Source organism: Saccostrea cucullata, unplaced genomic scaffold (assembly GCF_032062105.1).
Source record: "Saccostrea cucullata isolate Sc308-1 unplaced genomic scaffold, CSIRO_AGI_Scuc_v1 ctg72, whole genome shotgun sequence".
In the NCBI taxonomy this organism is placed as follows: Eukaryota; Metazoa; Mollusca; class Bivalvia; order Ostreida; family Ostreidae; genus Saccostrea; species Saccostrea cuccullata.
The window spans coordinates 424,809-445,671 of record NW_026918900.1 but is presented as its reverse complement, the minus strand read 5'-3'; the positions used below and the strand labels follow the sequence as shown (position 1 = coordinate 445,671).

At 31.0% G+C, this 20,863-nt stretch overlaps 1 protein-coding gene across 1 annotated transcript in view; it reads left to right on the top strand.

Moving 5' to 3' along the window:
* The window catches only part of LOC134274829 (integrin alpha-4-like), a 31,553-nt gene extending 12,510 nt beyond the window's left edge, over positions 1 to 19,043 (top strand). The window contains 15 exon segments of the mRNA XM_062757069.1: positions 334 to 504; positions 1,086 to 1,191; positions 4,568 to 4,690; positions 5,026 to 5,226; positions 6,616 to 6,759; positions 6,762 to 6,817; positions 7,440 to 7,592; positions 7,855 to 8,315; positions 8,880 to 9,045; positions 10,573 to 10,719; positions 11,140 to 11,262; positions 14,907 to 15,008; positions 15,791 to 15,805; positions 17,245 to 17,367; positions 17,857 to 19,043. Coding sequence (XP_062613053.1) covers positions 334 to 504; positions 1,086 to 1,191; positions 4,568 to 4,690; positions 5,026 to 5,226; positions 6,616 to 6,759; positions 6,762 to 6,817; positions 7,440 to 7,592; positions 7,855 to 8,315; positions 8,880 to 9,045; positions 10,573 to 10,719; positions 11,140 to 11,262; positions 14,907 to 15,008; positions 15,791 to 15,805; positions 17,245 to 17,367; positions 17,857 to 18,498 — 2,733 coding nt within the window. The 3' untranslated portion in view covers positions 18,499 to 19,043.
* The last annotated feature ends 1,820 nt before the right edge of the window (positions 19,044 to 20,863 follow it).

The following is a 20,863-nucleotide window of genomic DNA, read 5'->3' as shown; positions in this document are numbered from 1 at the left end:
TCAAATTTTACATAGGCATATATAGGAAAATTCTTTTTAAAAAAATCATCTTACGAAGAATAGCAAAGCCAAAATTGGTCATTGGACTACTTTCGGATTTAAAGTATTTAATTATAAACCAATTTCTACTTTTTCTTAGCCACAGTGCTCAGGTGAGCGATGTGGCCCATGGGCCTCTTGTTTTTTTTTGCAGCCTGGGAGTTATTTTGGGTTGTTTATTTGTTAATTGTTAATTTTTTTTGTAGCCTGTGAGTTATTTTTATTCGGTTATTTGTCAATTGTTTTGCAGCCTTGGAGTTATTTTGGGTCGGTTATTTGTTAATTTTTTTGCAGCCTGGGAGTTATTTTGGGTCGGTTTTGTGTGTCGTACCCGGAGAGAATGGAGGCCCCGATCATCTACTGGTAGGAGCTCCTATGTACGGTAACATGCAGACCTACTCCAACTACTACAAGAGCAATCAGGAGCAAGGGCGGGTGTACGTGTACGGAAAAAGCCAGACTAATGTAAGTCTATAAGTTTACAGAAAAAAGTCAAGTCTTATGTACATATTAGTCCACAGAAAATTTCAGGCTAATGAAAAGTCTATGGAAAAAGAGAAACTAATGTATGACAGTGCATCAATACATAAAGTGCTCTATGGCATATTATGCAATCATGTACATCTGAAAAAAAGATACAAAACTATACATGAATGACAAGTTGAATAAATTGACAAAACTAGCCAAAAAATTGTGTTTTCTATATGCTAAGTTGACTTCTTTGAAGACAAGATGATAATTGTTACAATAAGCAGGATTTTTTTTTTTTTTGGGGGGGGGGTGCTCACTTGAGAAATTTATGATACTGTAGACTTACTTTTTTCCACAATGTCATAATTCCACAATTTTTTTTGTTTAATTCGCAGGTAGAAAATTATGTGGATTTCTTAGACTGTCCTTATATACCCTACATATATTAAATACTTATAAACAAATTTCCTCGGAAAATTTGTGACCGCGTACATAGCGTAAATTAATACCACACGGAAAAAAGTACTTCTACAGTATTCAGAAACCATTAAGCCAGGTTTTTTGTATCTATTTAGAACAAATTAGAGGTGAAACAGACACTAGAAGGATCCAAAGCTAGAGGGGCCAGGTTTGGCTTTGCCATGGCCAATCTTAATGATTTCAACAAGGATGGTTATAATGGTAAGTCTATCTAAAATATATTCGTACCAGAATACCAAGTATGGTAGAGGCTTACTGAAGCAACAAGGTTGAATGTGGATAACATTTACGTCCAAAAGTCAATATTCCTCCCCCACCCCTTCCTCTCCCACCCCCACCTCCTCCTCTTATATTTAGGTGTTTAGTTACTGTAAACAAACTTTTATTCGTGACGACTTTATTTTGCGATTTACCGAGGGTAAACTAGTTCGCGACGATTAATTTTCACGATCAAGCATTTTTTGGACACAGACACCTTCAGGACCATTTAGTGGCGAGAAATAATCGTGATGACGAGACTTTTGCAAAAATTTCTCCCATGCGAATAAAAGTTGGTTTACAGTAAATAATTGATATCATATAAGTCAGAAAATAATATCAGATAATGGCTATTTATTTTAATGCTTTTCAAATGCACATTTGTAAGTGTAATTGCTATATGGACATTATTTATATACATGTAGCCATATATTTAAGCTCTTTTCAAATGTAAGTCCTTAGACTATGTTGTGACAAGATATGTTTTCTTCTAAAATTAATTTGAAAAATGGAAAATGGCTAGTATGGATATCATTACCAATATTGCATGAACATACAGACGAGGCAGACTTAATGAGTTCTGTAAATTTTACTTCTGGGTTGAACTTAGGTTCACAATCAATTCTGAATGCTAAATAATACTTTTTCCCTAACTTTTCTGCACTTTCTATATATCTTCGTTAATGGATTTCCAAGTTAAATATATATAGCCAGTGATAATTGAAAAAAGTACTTTGGAAAAGACAGCCATTAAGTAGATACACTTAAAAACGTTGATAGTCTACTTTAAAATTCGATATTTAAAAAGTGGAGATACTTAAAAAAAAATTGCAAATTGTACTTGTCTTTAACAACATGTACTTTTATATAACTTGAACATTAATTTTATATTAAGTCATTAAAATTTTTCAGATACATGTCCTTCCTGTTTTCTGTTTTTATAAACTATTATTAGATCACATTCTTGTCTGTTGTTATGTAATATGGTAAAGCCCATTTTCCTGTGCGGGATAAATTTGTCCTACATGTATGTATGCAGTCATAAGATTTACACAAAAATTAGAAGACATACTGATACATGCACAAAGGCAAAGAAAATGTGTTTCATTTTATAATAATTATTATGTATTTTATCATTATTATGTATTATTACCATGAATTAAAATTTACAGAAATTATGATTCCACTGAATAATGACAACCCCCCCCCCCCCAACTGGAAAAAAAGTTTGGTTTCTACACTTGTACATGTATTTTATGTTACCTTAATCTTCTTAATCCTAAAATAGGTTACAATTTTCTGTTGGCTGGTCTATTGGGGTAGGGGATTTTTTTCCTCTAATTTTTTTGGGGGAAATTATTTTTATCTCCATTTGTATTGTATATATTTCATTGCATTTTCTCTGTTTTCTCCCACTTAGAACCTGCACCCATCAATTGCATTCATAGTTTCATAAATGCAACTTCTTCTGCTTTGAGCACAATCATTTCTCACATTTGCATATAAGTACAAGATATTACTAATATGTTGCATTCAGAAGTCAAGGATATATATGAATTGTTATCCAAAGGGAATAAATCTTTGTTTTGAATATAATACTGTAAAATCACATATTTTAGAAGGGCCAAATTTAAGTGGATTGAGTAGAATATATTGGTTCAAGGGGATTTGATTTCATGATTGAAGAATTGATCAGTAGTAATATATGTGCAAAATTGGATTTTGTGATGGACTTAAATTCATGGGTCTCTTTGTACCTTGAAAACCAAAATTTAGTGATTTCAAAGAACTTGAACATGTATCATCGGATTGTTGATGTTAAGCATCACAGGACTTAGAGCTTTGCTATTCTAATGGAGGAATGATTCAAAATTGATAGATTCAATATGCAAGTTTCGAGATTATCTCCCTTGATGCCCTCTTTCATTGAGGAGGTGAGTTTCGTTGCCGTGTAATGTTAACTTGTTTAACCTTTGCCTTTTTTCCCCACAAATTTTCTGTTTTTTCCTAATAACTTTTTTTTTATTGTAGCCCAATTAAGTTCAAATTTGGTATGGTAGTTCAGTAGGCAAAAAGACATATTTTGATGCTAAGTTTGTTTCTCTATGTCCTCTGGTTTGGAGCTGGGGTGGTGGGGTAGATTATGTGTATATGGGTTCCCATTGTACTGAATACTGCAATGAGAGGATTTTATTTGACACAGAGCTATTTTATCTGTCAGCATTGAATGTTAGCCCTCTGTCTGCAAATGTTTGTTAAGTTGACCTTTAAAAGTGGATTGAAGTATTAATGTTTTTACTGTTTTTTTGTTGAAATACCCTACACAATGAGTTCTGATTTCATTGAATTCTTAAAACAAGAAATAGATTAAAGAAGATATATATATTTTAATTTTTATTTATTTATTTATTTTTTTCTTGCTTTATGTAAATTTATATTTTTTTAAGTATGATTTTATCATTACTGAAAAAGTTCAATAAACCCCTTTATCCATTTTTTTGTGGGCTTATCTGTTTTCACTTTATTTTTTGTGATCTGTTTGTTTTGAAGTTCAATTTTAATTTGCATAAAAATAACACACATTTTGCAGAGATTTTATTTGTTTATTTGTGTATATTTTTGATGTTCCAGAAAAGCGCCCTTGACAAATATATTGTATACATTGCATCATTGATATACTGGTGTATCATAACTACATGATTGTAAGGATGTACTTTACAACTGGAGAATAACCGAATTAATGTAAAGGCGTAAATTTTTAAAGGAAAGAAATCGTAACAAAAAAGAAAATATCAGTGGATGTGAGACTTTTCAGGGGAACCTCTAATACTCTCTGCATCTGATTATTATATTTTGACTTATTGATTCTTTTCCTTATTGTATTTCAAAAACCCTCCAACCTCTTAAGAAAATGTTTGTACAATCAGGAAAATCAGTTACTTTTTATAAAGACTACGTCAGGCGTTTCTTTGGTTTTCAAGTACCCTATAATTGAAAGTAGATTTGTAAATATGCATAGTTGAGCTTGATAAAATCATCAAATGCATCACTTCTTAACATTATTATCTTTCTATAATATTTAGTAAATTTTAAAAGCCATAAATATCGTTCATTTATTTCTGCACGTTTGTATACAGAAACAACCTGTGCCACCTCCATGCTGAAATGGATACTTTTCGCGCCTCTATAGTAGGAGAGTTACAATCTTGAAACTTGCGTATTAAAAATTGTGATGTGATGATAAAGTGTAGAATAATATTTTTTCTCCTACCCCTGGAATGTTAACTTGTTTAACCTTTGCCTTTTTTTTCCTTTTAAGACGTAGTTATTGGGGCACCTTTTGAGAATGACGGACAGGGAGCGGTGTATGTGTATATGGGGTACAGGAGAGGATTTTACTTGACACAGACAATTACTGCAGGCCTTCAACAGTACACATTTGGTAGCCCCTAGCACCCAATTACTGTGACCAGCAGGTATTTATATTTGTATGATTTTATCATGAGCAATAAACCCTATATCCATTTTTTTTTGTGGTGATCTGTTTTCACATTTTTTGCTAGCATTCAATTTTAATTTGCAAAAAAACCATTTGCAGAGATTTTATTGTTTATTGTATATACTTTAAATGTCAAAGTAAACAGTCAACTGTATAAAAAGAATTAGTGCTTCTCTTTTGTGAAATATTTTTCTCCTAGAAGAATATTCATTCTTAATAATTTGTAGGTAAATATACAAGAAACTTCATTCATTCTTGTATATTTTAATATTTTTCAGATTTAGCTGTTGGTGCCTACAATTCGGACATGGCCTTTATCCTGTACACAAATCGACCAATCACAATGGTAGTGGACACAAAGACCAACCTATCACTACCAGCGGGAGGGGGAAAGGCTACAATTATACCCCAAAACACGGAGGGGTTCACACTAAATGTGTGCTTCGATTATGAGGGAAATAATATTCCTTCTGATGTGTGTGAGTTATTGTATACATTTTGATATACCGTATAATCCCTTTAAATCGCCTTGGGTGCTTAGAAAATTGTGCAAAAGGGTTATATTTTGACTTCAAAAAATCTTTTGGGGAAAAAAAAAACTTTGATGTTTTCTCTTTAAATAATTATTTTATTATTATGTTTATATTTTGACTTCAAAAAATCTTTTGGAAAAAAAAAAAAACTTAAAGAACTACTTAAATGATGTCTAACTTTTCTTTAAATGAAGATAATCCTCCCAAATTATGCTAAATGATACATTTTCCCCCTGAGAAATGGGATAAACATGATAAAAAACAAGTTTTATTTTTACTTTTACTGCTGTAACAGACTTTTGATATGATTCTAGATGATTTTTATCACTGTATTAAAATTCTCAGGTGGGCTATGACCTTATGATTTAGTCTTAACTGTTTTACAATTGAACACGTAAATTTATTGAATCTAAAATATCGCAATTGATCCTGGCTCTAGGATTCAGATTTAAAATAAATCTTACTGTTTTGTTTTGAAATGAAGATAACCCACCCAAATTATGCTAAATGATACATTTTCCCCCTGAAAAATGGGATAAAAAACAAGTTTCATTTTTACTTTTACTACTGTAACAGACTTTTGATATAATTCTAGATGATTTTTATCACTGTACAGGGGGATTATATTGAAAAAAACCCGTAAGGGGCAGGGGCTGTTATATTGTGAAATTATTAAATTTTTGTTAGGGTTCAATTTTTATTTCTTTTTGAGGTATGATGAGTACCACAAAGTCTTGTGTTGTACAACATTATACAAAAAAAAATTAAAATGTGAAATGTTATGAAAAAATAATGAAAGAATTCTTCATCCATGAAATCAAATTCTAAGACACAGATAAATTTTCCTCAAACCATGAATTCAAAATTTGAACTCACTGAGGCTAAATATGTATTTTTGTAGATGCTGTACATGTACTATATGGATATATTCATTGTTTTGAAAAAACATATTTCAAAAACTGATAAATGACAGTTAAAAAAAGTTGTGTCTGACTCAGCCATTCTACAAATATTTATTAAAAAGAACAAAGTCTACTGTTACTATAAATTTACAATTTTAAGCATCAATTTTAAAAATTCAAAAACAAATAAAGCACAAAATCAACTTTTATTTACGACTACTTTATGTCATAATTTACCGGGATTAAAGTAATTCGCGACGATTAATTTATGCGATCAAGCCCTTTTGGATCTGTTGTTAAAAGACATGGATACTTTTTGGTTCGCAGCGAGAAATACTCTCAATGACACAAACCTTGCGAAAATTTCTCGCACGCTAATAAAAGTTGGTTTACAGTAATCACATTTTTTATTTTAAGATTTCTTTTTTTTCAGTGGTGACCTTTACAGTAACAGCTGATACAGAATTTAGGGCCAGCACTGGCTCTAATGTGGATCGTGTATGCTTCATTAAATCAGATAACACTTGTGTAGACACAATGACCTCAATCATCCATATTCAAGGCAGTTTTGCTCCTTTTTGGCAGAACTAACCTGCCCAAAGTCTCCATTACAAGTCCTTATCAAAGACGACTGGGTAAGGTTTTATTCAATCAAGGCTTGGTTCATAAATGGATGCAACAAAATTTATATTCCAATAAGCATCAAATCCTTATTTTGACAATAACAATTGTTTCCGATAAAAAAAAAAATACACTATTTTCATCACTCTTTCTCTTCCTAAAGTTCTGACCTGATTTCAGAAAAATTTTTAAACATGTCTGATTTTCCTTTACTAACAGCTGATAAATCACTTTTTATTCACGAGAAACAATCAGATAAAACTTGTGTAGACACAATGACGGGAAGTTTCACCATATTCAAGGCTCCGGCAGAAAATCTAATTCTTACAAGTCATTATAATAGATTCTTTAAGATTATATAGAGCAATAACCACAATTCGCGAAAATTTTGATAACCATCGTTTCCGATCAAAAAAAAAAATCCACAGTTTTTATCACTCTTTCTCTTCCTAAAGTTTTGTCCTGATTTCAGAGAAATTGAAAGATGAGTAATTTTCATAACATTACTTAATAGGTATCAAATGGTCATTCTATAAATCCTTTACAGGGTTGTATGATATTCAGCTGCTGGTTACCATTACAGCCCTTTGGGCCTTTATATACAGAATAATAATGCATATATTTTTTGTTTTATAGAATAAGATGAGGGGATTGTTTGTTCCTGTGGTCTTTGATGTGGAGTTTACGGTATCTACCAGTGGGAGTACAGAGTGCACTGTGGGTTGTCCCATGGTCAATAAGTTTGATCCTAATAATGACGACCCATTTGCCAAGACTCGGAAATATTCAGTGAGTGCACAGTGCTTAAAAAAAGCTTAAGGTACCTTTGAGAAGCAATTTAAATTAAAAAAAAGTGTCATCATATTTTTCAGTTATTCGCTCTGGTAAAAGTACCAGGTACAGGCAGATTTTGAAAGGCCTACATGAATAGTGCCTTATATATTGTTTATTTATTTTTTTTTTTGACAATTTTAAGAACTTAAAAGTACAATTTTATGTCTATAAGATTACTGCACACTATTGATTTATTATGAACTTAATTTATTTTTAGTACGAGCTGGCAAGAGATGGGTGTGGAACGGATAACATATGCCAGTCAGATGTCAAACTTATGGTCGTGGCACCCGACGAGATCATAACGGGACCGCAGGCTGAATACACCATTGAAGCCACCGTCAGTAATGATGGAGAACCGTCCTACAACACTGAAGTCTACTTTAAATTCCACCCTAACATGACCCTCTCGGACACAATGAGTATCACTAAAAACCTTCCCGTAAGCTGTTCACCAGACATTGGTTCAGTGCAGTGTTCCCTCAATAAGCAAAAGATGGCCCGAGGAGAAACATTCAAATTTGCTATCAAACTGGACAGTAGTCAAGTCCTGCCATTGACTGACTCTTTTAATTTGAGAGTAGAGGTGAAATCAGACAGTAATGATCTTAGTATGCAGGACAATGTTTATACTAAATCTGTGGAATTAATTACAAAAGTGGATGCTACTTATAATCTGTAAGTATACTTCTCTTCTTTTTTATTGTAACTCGTTCACCTCTGATAATTTTACAATGACTGAAACCAACTTTTTCTCTTTTGCATTAATCTAACATACAGTATAATCCCTTTTAACACCACCGCCCCTGTAACACCCCCCCCCCCCCCTTTTCAATTGTCAGGAAATAAGGGCCCTCGTATAGTGATTAAAATCATCCAGAATCATATGGAAAGTCCACAGTAATTTGAAGAAATTAAAATGAAATTAGGTCATTGGGTAACATAAAGTATTCCGGAAAGTGAAAGATTTTTAGAACAAACTAATCATTCACATTATTTACTTTTGAAAGTGAAAGTTACCCACAAAATTTGTTCTCCTTGTCTATTCTCTAATTTCTTGGTGGAAAAATGAATGATTCAGCATAATATGGGTGGATTATCCTAACTTAAAGTAAAGTTAGACAATCATTTAGTGGTTCTTTTTTTTCAACAGATTGTTTAAGTTAAAATGTGACATTAAATGTTATAACAAGAAGACCAATTATTATTTGTGACCTAATGTTGATGTTCTTTTTGTTTTAGTGCTGCCAACCCAGAGGTTCACATAACCAAAACAGCTCCAGAAAAACCCACCATAGAAGTTTACCACAGCATACAAATAGTTAACACTGGGCCAAGTAATCTACTGGACACATTGACTTTTGACCTTAATTATCCGCAGTCTAGCCAAGTTAAAGTTATTAAAATTGTAAGTTGACAACCTAGTTTTTTTAATGCGATATTAGCTGTCTGTTTAATTTCTGTCTGTAAACAATTTTTCAAAATGCTACTCCTCCTACAGTTTTGGTCTGATTTCAATATAAGTTGGCACACAAGTAGACTACACAAAGATACATAATTCTGTGTTTCGGTTTTTGATTTCGATGAACGGTGTTGCCGTGGTTACTAAAAATAGAAATTTCTGTGAAATTCTTTCAAAATGCTACTCCTTCTACAGTTTTAGTCTGATTTCAATATAACTTGGCACACAAGTAGACTACACTAAGATACATAATTCTGTATATCAGTTTTTGATTTCGATGAACGGTGGTACCGTGGTTACTAAAAATAGAAATTTCTGTGAAATTCTTTCAAAATGCTACTCCTCCTACAGTTTTAGTCTGATTTCCATATAACTTGGCACACAAGTAGACTACACTAAGATACATAATTCTGTTTATCAGTTTTTGATTTCGATGAACGGTGTTGCCGTGGTTACTAAAAATAGAAATTTCTGTGAAATTCTTTCAAAATGCTACTCCTTCTTCAGTTTTAGTCTGATTTCAATATAAGTTGGCACACAAGTAGACTACACAAAGATACATAATTCTGTGTTTCGGTTTTTGATTTCGATGAACGGTGTTGCCGTGGTTACTAAAAATAGAAATTTCTGTGAAATTCTTTCAAAATGCTACTCCTTCTACAGTTTTAGTCTGATTTCAATATAACTTGGCACACAAGTAGACTACACTAAGATACATAATTCTGTATATCAGTTTTTGATTTCGATGAACGGTGTTGCCGTGGTTACTAAAAATAGAAATTTCTGTGAAATTCTTTCAAAATGCTACTCCAAATACAATTTTAGTCTGATTATAATATAAATGTGGCATGCAAGTAGACTGCAGTAAGAACATAAAGAGACTTAATCGAGGATCATTATTCAATTTATTGCTGTTGAAAAGTTTCAATTTCCAACTGCTTAAGTACTTTTCTTTTCCTTTGCTATAAGTACAAACCAGGAGAGCTTCAGTCTCGACAGAGACTTCTGGTTTTAATAGCAATATTATTAAATTTAATTTCTTTTAAAAAGCAGCTGTTTTGCAGGACAATTTTAAAGCAAACATTTACATGGTATTTGGTATTAAACTTTGATAGTTAAAGCCTCTTTTTTTATCTAGTGACTCAGGTGTAAAGTTAATTTGTTTACTCTTGATCATGTCCCACAGTTGGATACGAACCCACTACTTAGGGATCAACTCTTTACTTCATGACTTTAGACGCTCTAACCACTGCACCACGCGGGCAACGATATTTTAATAACTTGAATTCTTAAGTCACATCAGCTAGTTGTTATTCAGTGCACCTCACCATTACGAGATATAAAAATTTTGCTTATTGTGATTTTGTTTTAGGTTAAAATCACTTTGTAAAACACTTTACATACAGTACTGCTTAAGAATTTTTCAATATATTAAATTTAATGCTGTATGTATGCCTATTTTTTATCCACAAGGTTCTAAATGTTTCCGCTGCGACTGATGACACACTGATAAGATGCCAGAATCTCCGGCTACAGCCTGAGGGTATGACCAATCTAACCTACAGAGCGTTCACGGTTCCCTTTGATGAAGCTAGAAATTCAAGATCAGGGACCAATTTTGTAAGTAAACATTCATGTTGAATAAAAAATTGTTTTTTAATGAGATGTCCATTCAGAACTCTCTACAATCAAAAGATTGATTGAATATTGTTTACCGCTAAGTCGGCAAGTTTTCAGCCATGTTTTGGCAAGATTTTTAACATGAAATATATGGAGATAACGAAGAGTATTTAAGCTCAAAAGTACATTAAACAATAAAATTAGGAGCAGAGCAAACACACACACCTCCAGAGTTGAGATCAGGTGCCATGGAGGAGTGAGCATCCCCAGTCACACCTTCATTTCCTTGTCATGGTCTAGAAATAATGGGAAAATCTGTTGACATTTCAAAGTGTAAATAATGGCCTCAAAATTAGTATGAAAAATGTATACTAAGTCAGCATGTGCAGTTAAGCTTTGTGTTTTTCCAAATATTTTCAGGATTGCAGTGTTGGAGGATCATGCTCTAGCTTGGAGTGTGATATTGGAACCTTCATGTATGACAGCTTCATTTCAGTGGATTTTTCTTTTGAGGTTGTCCAAAACTTGTACGATATAATAAATGTAAGTATGATTTATGCTGCAAATTGTAAAATTAAGGATAATCCTCTGTTGATTTTTCCAGTGCTTACAGCTTTTAACATTTTCATGCTTATTTGCAAGGGGGAAAAATAAATTACATTTTGCTATCTGTACATTAAGCTAGTAATATTCTAACGTAATTCTAGAATACACGTATATCTATGATCATAATGCCCTTATTTATCGAGCTACTGAGGAGATGGTTAAGACCTTACTTCTTACATTTAGCTGTTGGTCTGTATCATACTCAGAGAAAAAAATGCAGCATAAATAGATGTGTTTTATATAGAAGCAGAACAAAATTATTAAGATATGTTCAGAACATTTGAAAAATTGGCCGAGTGAAGGATAATTTTAAGGATTTTAATTATTATTTGGAATCAATAATCCTAATCTAATTAAAATTAGTGTCGCTCCAATCGCTACACAAAAGTAGATCTACAGTAATGCCCTTATTTTAATCGAGCAATAATCCCATACAAAAGTTTTCCTTTCATCATTTAACTATTTATTTCTTTGTGAATTGATTTTGCTTTAGAAATGAAATAATGAATTGAATGGCTTGTTTTATCATGTTCTTGTCCCACACTTTTCTTGTTTAATAGGGAATGGAGGTAAGATTTATCTGTGTATTTAAATGTGTTGATTTTCATTGCTCCCTGTTTATGTTGTAATTGTAATTGTGCCAAAAGTGAAGATAATTTTATTTTTTCTCTATATATTTCATTGAAAACAACATTTTTTAAATCATTGGCAAATGGTCAATTTTTGTCAATTTCATTATTTATTTCAGAACTTAAACCAGAAAATGTGTAGTTTTCTTTCTTTAAAAGATCAATAAGTATTTAGTTTTTACAAAAGTTTTCAATTGACATCAGTTCTAAAATTCAAGTTAACGTTGACTATATTTCATTGTGAGTATGTAACTTAAAAATTCATGTCGAAGTAAAATAACAATATTTTTAAAATATCAATAGTGATCAGATAAAAACTATTGTTTATATCAACTACAACAATTTATTGGATTACCGAGAAATTTGTGATAAAATCTGTCCAGAAATGATGTCATACCAGTGGTTTTAAAAAATGTTGTTTTCAATGAAATATATAGAGAAAAAATAAAATTATCTTCACTTTTGGCACATTGTAATATATGTTATTGTTTTTTCCCTTTAGTTTTATTTAACATTCCCTTTTGAAAAGTAACACTATATAGTTATTGAACTACATGTATATTGTAAAAAAAAAAGTTCAAAGATCACAACTACATGTATCTCTGCTAATCTGGTATAGTGTTTAAATAGTTTCATTGAAAACATATGATTATCATATGTATATAAAGAAACACTGACAAATAACTTGCAAATGATTATTATACCTGAGCCATGAAGTGATTGTTCATTACCAAGTGTTTATAAGGATATCCCTTTTGGATTGAGTGACTTTTCATTGACAAAAGTGATTAAAATGATTAATGTGATTGATATACCTTTTATAAAAGAAAGATAACTCAATTACACATGAAATATTTTTAAAAATATATACTTGGCCAAAATGTATTTTCTTCAAATTTTTTTCTGTGCAAAACCACTCTGATAAAAAATGTTTTTACATTTAAGTTTTCAAATAAGTAATTTTCAATTGATTTTGCCACAAGAGGAAAACCCCAAACTGTGCATGTTGAATAACTTTTTCCTGGTTCGATTTCTTCTTTCCTTTCCAAAGGGCATGATTTAAAAATCACTTAATGTTAACTGCATTTAAAAAATTGATATACAAACAAAATTACCATCGTTATACTCATAAAAAGATGTTACCATTGATTCAAGGGTTAAAAATCTACTTATGAAAAAAATAATATATTTTGTTTCTGTAGAGTTTTGTCATAGCTTCATCAAGTGTTGTAAGTAGTTAAAAGAGGTATATATTGAAGCAATATAATTTTCAATTGATACTTACTCCAAAAATCCTCTGAATTTGTACAATATTTGCATATCTATCAAATCTCTCAAACTGACTGTCATAAAAAAAAAGGTCAAGTTAATGCTTGCCTTTTGTTTGATTTTAGGGAATAAATTTGAAATATAGGCCCTAAACTATAATGTAGCTGTAATTGTAATACTACATGCATTCAAGCTGAACACTACAGGTAAAAAGGCATAGTCCGCCATATTTCCTGTTCTTCAACGCTCTCCCTACAACCTCATATATAAGGAGCAGATCGCTTATCAATTCAATGTAGTTTGCTGTAGAGATCTGACGAGTGTAGACGTACATCTTACACAGCCCTGCAACTCTGTCACGATGAAATTATCAAATTTAATTTATATTTTCAAAATAGGACAAAAGTATCATGAAAAATACAGGTCAATACATTATATGCAAACAGAAAATGCACATAAAAACAAGAAATAAACGCAAAAAATTTAAGACAACGAAAGGAGTACCGTACTACATGTCGGCCTTGAGTTTGGAGTGTGCAATCGGGTGTAACGAAAATGAAGGGTTTATATACCAATCTGACAGTGCCTATTTATGAGAAGTGTTCAGCTTTAATGAAATAGTACATATGTATATATTGTAAAATCTGTGTTAAGTTTTGTTTAAATTGATATATGAAATGTCATTCCAATGTATTGGCCAGGAAAATATTTAAGTGGCTCTCTGTTGTTCATAAAAAAAAAAAATTCAATATATTAAATTGCTCATTATCATGATTCCAACTTGGTAATTTTAAAACAAACAGTCACATGAACCTAATTAATTTGTAAATAGTAAACTGATTTCCCAAGGTGTAAATTTTTCCTTTTACAAATAGTAAGAAGACCGTTGACTTGTCATAAGTTGACCAATCACAATTCTATGAATCACTATAAAATGTTGACATCAATGGAGTTATGTTGGATATAGTAAATTATGATAGAACAATTTGCAGATTAGGAGATTATGATTTACAATTTATAAATTATGTTTTTATGTGTACATTTGTACATTTTAAGAATTACTCAGTTGGAATATCAAACCCATTGATCCAATGTTGATTTTCAATATTTATGTAACCTGTATTGCATCAGAAATTTGTATTATTTGAATTATATATGTACGTGCATTTATTTAGTTGAATAGCATTGCATAGTGCCTTAATCAAAGCATATTTTATCTTATAATAAAGATTTTCAGTGATGTTAACCAGAGACACATTTTTCATGAAAAAGGGATAAGATTCCTCATTTTTATATTTAATTTATATTTTATTTATTGACAAAATTCTAATGTGTTTAAGATATTTATTCTATTTCTTAACCCTGATTTAAATTCAAAATTAATGAGGTTAACATTTTGATCCTGTGAAAAATCATTTTAAAAATGAATACAAGACAAGATAAGACATTTCTTGCATTGGAATTACAATATTGTATTCAAGATTTTATATGTTGTTATTGAATTACGATATTGTATTTACATCATCCGATATTCATGTTTGCTATTGTTCCAGAATTAAACTATTGAATTTTCAGGATGTAATAGGACTTGTGGTTATTGAATTAGTCCAAATTACAGTATTATATTTAAACAGTCAATCATTCTTGGTTAATTGTAATAGAATTACAATATTGTATTTACAGGATCAAACAGGGAATGTAATACCAGAAGTTCCCATAGTAACCACCTTTGAACCAAAAACCAATAACCCAGCAGTCAATTTACAGGTTCAAGGAGAGGCCATGGTATGTACATGTATATCATGGTAGAAAAATGTTTTTTGACAATATTTAAATGTTTAACACACAATTAATAACTTTAATACTAGAACATTCATTTTTTTGTTGCTGAAATTTAGTGCTGCTTTCATTTAACTGATTTTGTTTATTCATTTGATATGCTGTTTACAAATTTTATATTTTATTGCAGAAATTAAAAAAAAATTATTAAACTTAATTAATTGGAGTACTATAATTTATTTAAGAAACACACAGTTTGGAGACTATCAGGGAATTTGAAATTTAAATTTGGGAAAATGCCATATAAATTATTAACAAATTTTAACTATTTTTAGAACCCCAATTGTACAGTGAGTAGTGAAAAATATAGAGACATATCCTCATCTTGATATTTTAAATACAAAGATATAGAATATATTTTTTTTAAAAATGCGACGAAGGACATTCATATTTATAATCTGAGTATATATATTATGCTTTAAATTTCATGATAATTAAATATATTAAAACTTAGAAATTATGCATAAAGATTTACCTATGATTTATATATTTTTTAAACATTGAACTTCAATAAACAAATGGCAATGCATAATTAATGTAAAAATTAAAAATATGATTACATTGTAACATGTATGGTAAAGTTATTTTTTAGTAGAAATTTTTGAGCTCATTTAATGTCCTCAATCTTTTTTATCTCTATAATATGTTCCAATTTGACTTTGATTTCTTTCTTTTTCTGAATGACTTTTTTTCTTACAAAAAAATGAAAGGCAAATTTCTTTTTTTAGAACGAGACTTGCGTAGTAAGTAGCATTAGGGAGTTCCATAACTAAAACAACAGTTTTGATGCCAGTATGTTATTGCGCACGTTTCAAACAATCTATAATCTTATTTTTAAAAAAAAAGATATGCATTTTGTGTTATGATACCTACATGTAATTGCATTTAATTAAATATTTGAGTGACCGAGTATTGCATATATATTTTCATACAGTACATGTACATTGATTATAAATATGTATAAACGAAAAAATGGAAAAAAAACTTATTAAGGTAACAATTGCATGAATCACTGTGGAATGGATGAGAGTTTTGTTGATAGATTTGCAACAGTTACTTAAACTCTCCTTCTTAACTGGAGTCTATTCTTTATTTAACATTACAAAACAAATAATACATTAATTTTGATGTCTTGTGACAATGTTGAAGAAATGGTAATCAAGAGGTGTTTGTTAAATGTACATTGTTCAAACTTATCTGGTCAAGCATTATCATGTTCCTTCCTAAATCTCATTTCAAATTTCAATTTTTATCTTATTAAAAAAAAAAATCTTCGAAAATAACAGAATTCTTTTGTTTAGTTGAGTTTAAAGGAAGTTTAAAATTTACCACATACCTGTACAGATAAACCTTCCTCAAGTTTTATTAAATATAATTAAATAGTGTAAATTATGTAAACCATGTACATGTTATTGAACAAGATAAAATTCAATGATGATAATAATATAACATTTGTTTTTGTGCTCTTTCATTTATTTACAAAGTTATGTTAATAAAAATCTTTGGTCTGTCTTTAGTTATGTTAAGTAGGTAGATATATGTATTTGTTTGAAAAAAGAGAGAAAATGAGAGAATGACTCTTGTACTGTACATAGTATGTGTAGTAGAATTAAGAGTAAGCAGAATTGTTGAACTTTTTAGTGCAGTTAAGTTATAACAGTATTTTAGATCACAAATTGCTTTATAGTGATGTGTTTAATGAGGGATATGAGGATGGCATAATTGACTGCACAGTTTTATTTGATAGAACAGAATGGCTACCAAAATTGACTGTTTACTTTTAATTGATATATCAGAGTAGCCATCAAAATTGACTGTACATATATCAATATGATATAGCAATTGTGACTAAAATGACTGTACATGTACACTATTTTTCAATAGGTCAGAGTGGTGTCAAAAATGGACTGAACACTAATAAATCATGTTAACCCATGTATAAGGTTGGGACAGTTTACGCTTTATATGGTTGTCTTGAAAATGACTTCAAATTTTACAAAAAAATGGAATGTAACGCCAGGAGGATTGTTAGTTTTGACACCATTGTGACGTAGGCAATCCAATTATATTAATAAGATGTATTTTTTCCCATTAAGATACTGCGTTATAACCAGAATTAAATGATTATTTTATAGGTCAGAGTGGTGACTAGAATTGACTGTACACGTCTATTATTTTATAGGTCAGAGTGGTGACTAGAATTGACTGTAAACCAGTGGAAGAGGACGTTCCTGTCTGGGCTATTGTTTTACCTATTGTTATTGCCGTCATTATTCTCGGGGTCATCGTTTTCGGTCTATGGAAGGTAAAATATGAATAACATACTGTAGATCACTTAATTTTCGTGACACCTTATTTTCACGAGATAGTCATTGACTCTTTATTAGCGAGACAAAATTTTCACGAATTGTGGTAATTGCTCTATATAGTCTATTGTTATTGCTGTCATTATTCTTGGGGCCATCGTTTTCGTTTTATGGAAGGTAAAATATAAAAAGTGATTTACAATATACAAGTGTTTTAATAATATTTTTTCATATGTTTGGTCATAAAAAAGCATAAAAAGAATATGGTTCTTATACATTTAGTTAGCATAGAAATTCATCTTTATTGATTCCATGCCATGAATTTTTATTGTACTTTAGTTTTCAATGCAGTTATATATGTAACGTGTATAATTTTTGTGATAGAATGCATCGATTGACATCGTTTCACTTGGTATCACTTTTATGCTATTTTGTGAACTTTCACCCATTTTGTGATTAATGAATTGTTGTTATTGTTAACATTGCAGAAAGGATTCTTTAAAAGAAAATACAAAGTTCGAATGGAAGAACAGAAAGCAAGCAAAGGAAAACCAGATGAAGATGATGATTTTGACAATCTTCATCAAGCAACTGTTGTTCAAGTGAATGATGAAACAGACGATGAAAAGCCAAAATTATCAACTTTTACAACTCCAACAGAGGAGGGAGAAAAGGAGAAGAAAGAAGAGGAAGAGGAGGAGGATTTAGATTTTGAAACCAATAAAGGTGAAGAACCTGATTGGGGTGGGTTAGATAAGCTAATGGAAGATTTGAATCTTAAGGCAGGTCGTGATGCAGGGTCTGGGCCAGTGGTAGAAGCCCCTGTATCTAAACATTCAGATAACCCAGTGAATGCTGTTGTTAAGCCTACCGGCATGGACTATGATGATATAGAGGATGATGAAGAAAAAGTGACTGAAGGGACAAGTTTGATTCCTAGGGAAGAACCTTCCAGTCTGAAGGATGAGGAAGCAAAGACTGAAGAAGACATTCCTGACTATGCTAAAATAGATAAATCTAGGAAAACTTCTCAAAAAGAGCCACTTTTAGGAGATTCAGCAAAATCAGAGGATAATGAAATCCCTGATTATGCTGTAGTTAACAAAAACAAGAAAAAAGACGATTCTTGAAGAAAAAAAATGTATGTTTCTTCTAATGTTTTAACAAATGGTTGTCTACAAACGCAGGTGTACTCATGAATGTTGTGAAATTGCTTTAACAACATATCACATATCATGTGGCCATGGTCAGCTTTAAGTGTTTGACTGATAGATAATATGACTGATTTAGCAGGGGTCTCTGGTCCCTTTCATCATTTCACACTGACACCATTTAGATGGTTATGCTGAAGAAGAAGAAGACATTAATTTTTGAGTTCTTTCCAAAATGGTGTTCCCAGAGAGGGATATGGTTATTCTACAATTTCTCGTTTATTTATTGCATGCTTAACAACCAAGAAGTATCAGACTGTTGTCAAAGGCTTTTAGTGATTTGGAATTAATATTAATGTCTTTTTTTTTTTGTTTTGTTTAAGTTTATTATGGTTTGATTATAGTCTTTTATTTACGTAAACTTGATTGTAATGTTAGAAGATAATATTAGTAACAGTGTACATTGGTATCACAGACAGGGCGGCAGCTCCAGAGTCACCGGAAGTATCAGAACCAGAATCCAGGTCAGGATGACCTTAATTTCATAAAGCAGCGTAATCTGTTTCTTTCCTCTGGGCTTACTTGGTTGTGATTGATCAGTTACTGCACGTTTTTTACAATATATGTGATGTTGCTTAATTATTATTTATTCACTTATACCGTTATCCTACATGATTGCTATTCGTAAATCACAGAAGAAAAAAAGTCACATTGTAGTAAATGTTCTTTCACTATGCTCTTAAAAAAATTCTGTATTTCCGTGCAGGCGGTTTCTTTTTTTTTCAACCTTTTTGCAAAATTTCTCTTTCTCACTTCTTTGAACAGTAACGTGAAATGATTAAAAGATTTAGAAATCTTAATTGTTAAAAATATCTCAATTTATTAAAAATGTTAGTCCATGCAGGTGCTGTTTGGAATATAATGAGATGACGCATTGTATATAGAATTTATTTTGTCTGCTTTACTAATCATTCGACTATTGCAGCATACATACAGTCCACGTTTCATGTTTAGCAGATTTTAGTTATGTGATAATGTAATGTCCTTTGCATGACACTGAGCATGGATGGTATAAAATAGTATCGTTACTAATACGTTTGTAAAGGGGGTTGATAAATACAGGAGGCATTTCATGAATTTTAAAGAGCTTTTAAATTCACATCTCTGGTATTATTATGTGTACCGATTATAAATACAGTTGTGATTATTATTTGTATTTTATGTCCGAATATATCTTTCTTGAGATATTTTTTATGACGTAATAGTCTTTGATTAATCTTTATAAAATTTAGGATATAGAAACAAAAACATTAAATAAGATGAGAAAGAATCATTTAAAGCTTTAGAATATGTTCTAGTTTTTTCTTAAATTAAAATGAAAGTACATGTAAAAATAATTAAAAAAAAGAAGAGATGTAGTAATCGTTAATTTAGTAGTATTAAAACATAAGAATGCATCGTACAGTTTGCATCTTTTCTTTCCAAAAACAACAATGGTGAATATGCTCATGCATTTCACAGCTATATAATTACATGGTTTTGTTTTGTTTTGCATTAATATGAGAAAATTCTACCACCTCTGTGCGTAAATCCTCCATCTTACCATGCATAATTGTGTCTAAAGACTTTATAAATTGTAAAGACAGCTACAAAGATCAGATAATTCCTAGTCGTCACTCCCTTATTGGAGCTGATGAAAGTTGGGCAAAAGGTTCTTTCTTTTTGCATGGGATTGTACGTGAACAGGTTATATTTTCTGGTCTTGATCCTTGATTTAAACTATATTTATTAGATTTACTGAATAGATAGGGCAAGAGGGAAACTGCCTATAAATACTCTCTCTGTACAAGGTCATGGATAACATTACAATGAACTGAGTTGATATAACTTTATAATGCAACACGGGTAGGAACACCCTCACCCACACCCTTTCACACACTCTCTCTCACATAAGCACAACTGATTCGCACAGATCGATCCGGATCAAGAAATAGTATAACAAATAATTTGTATAAATAACATTCAGCAACAAAAAGAAAAATGTATCAAGATGAAATGCACTTTAAGCGTTTTGTTACCCTGATGTATTCTTGTACATGGTTTATAATGTTGAGGTTCGTTTGACAGGAAAACTCTGATCTCCCATGTAAAAGGATCTTTTGCTCAAATGGTACACCAGACTCATAAGATTTTTCTTAGTTTGTTTCTTTGTCTTCTGTATGCCGGACAATTCATGAAATAGTAGTCATTATCTTTTTTTAAGTCTGCATTGAGGTTACTATCTTTATGACGTAGTTGATAGGTATATTCTCTTTTTTGTTACCATTATAGTTGAAATATTCAC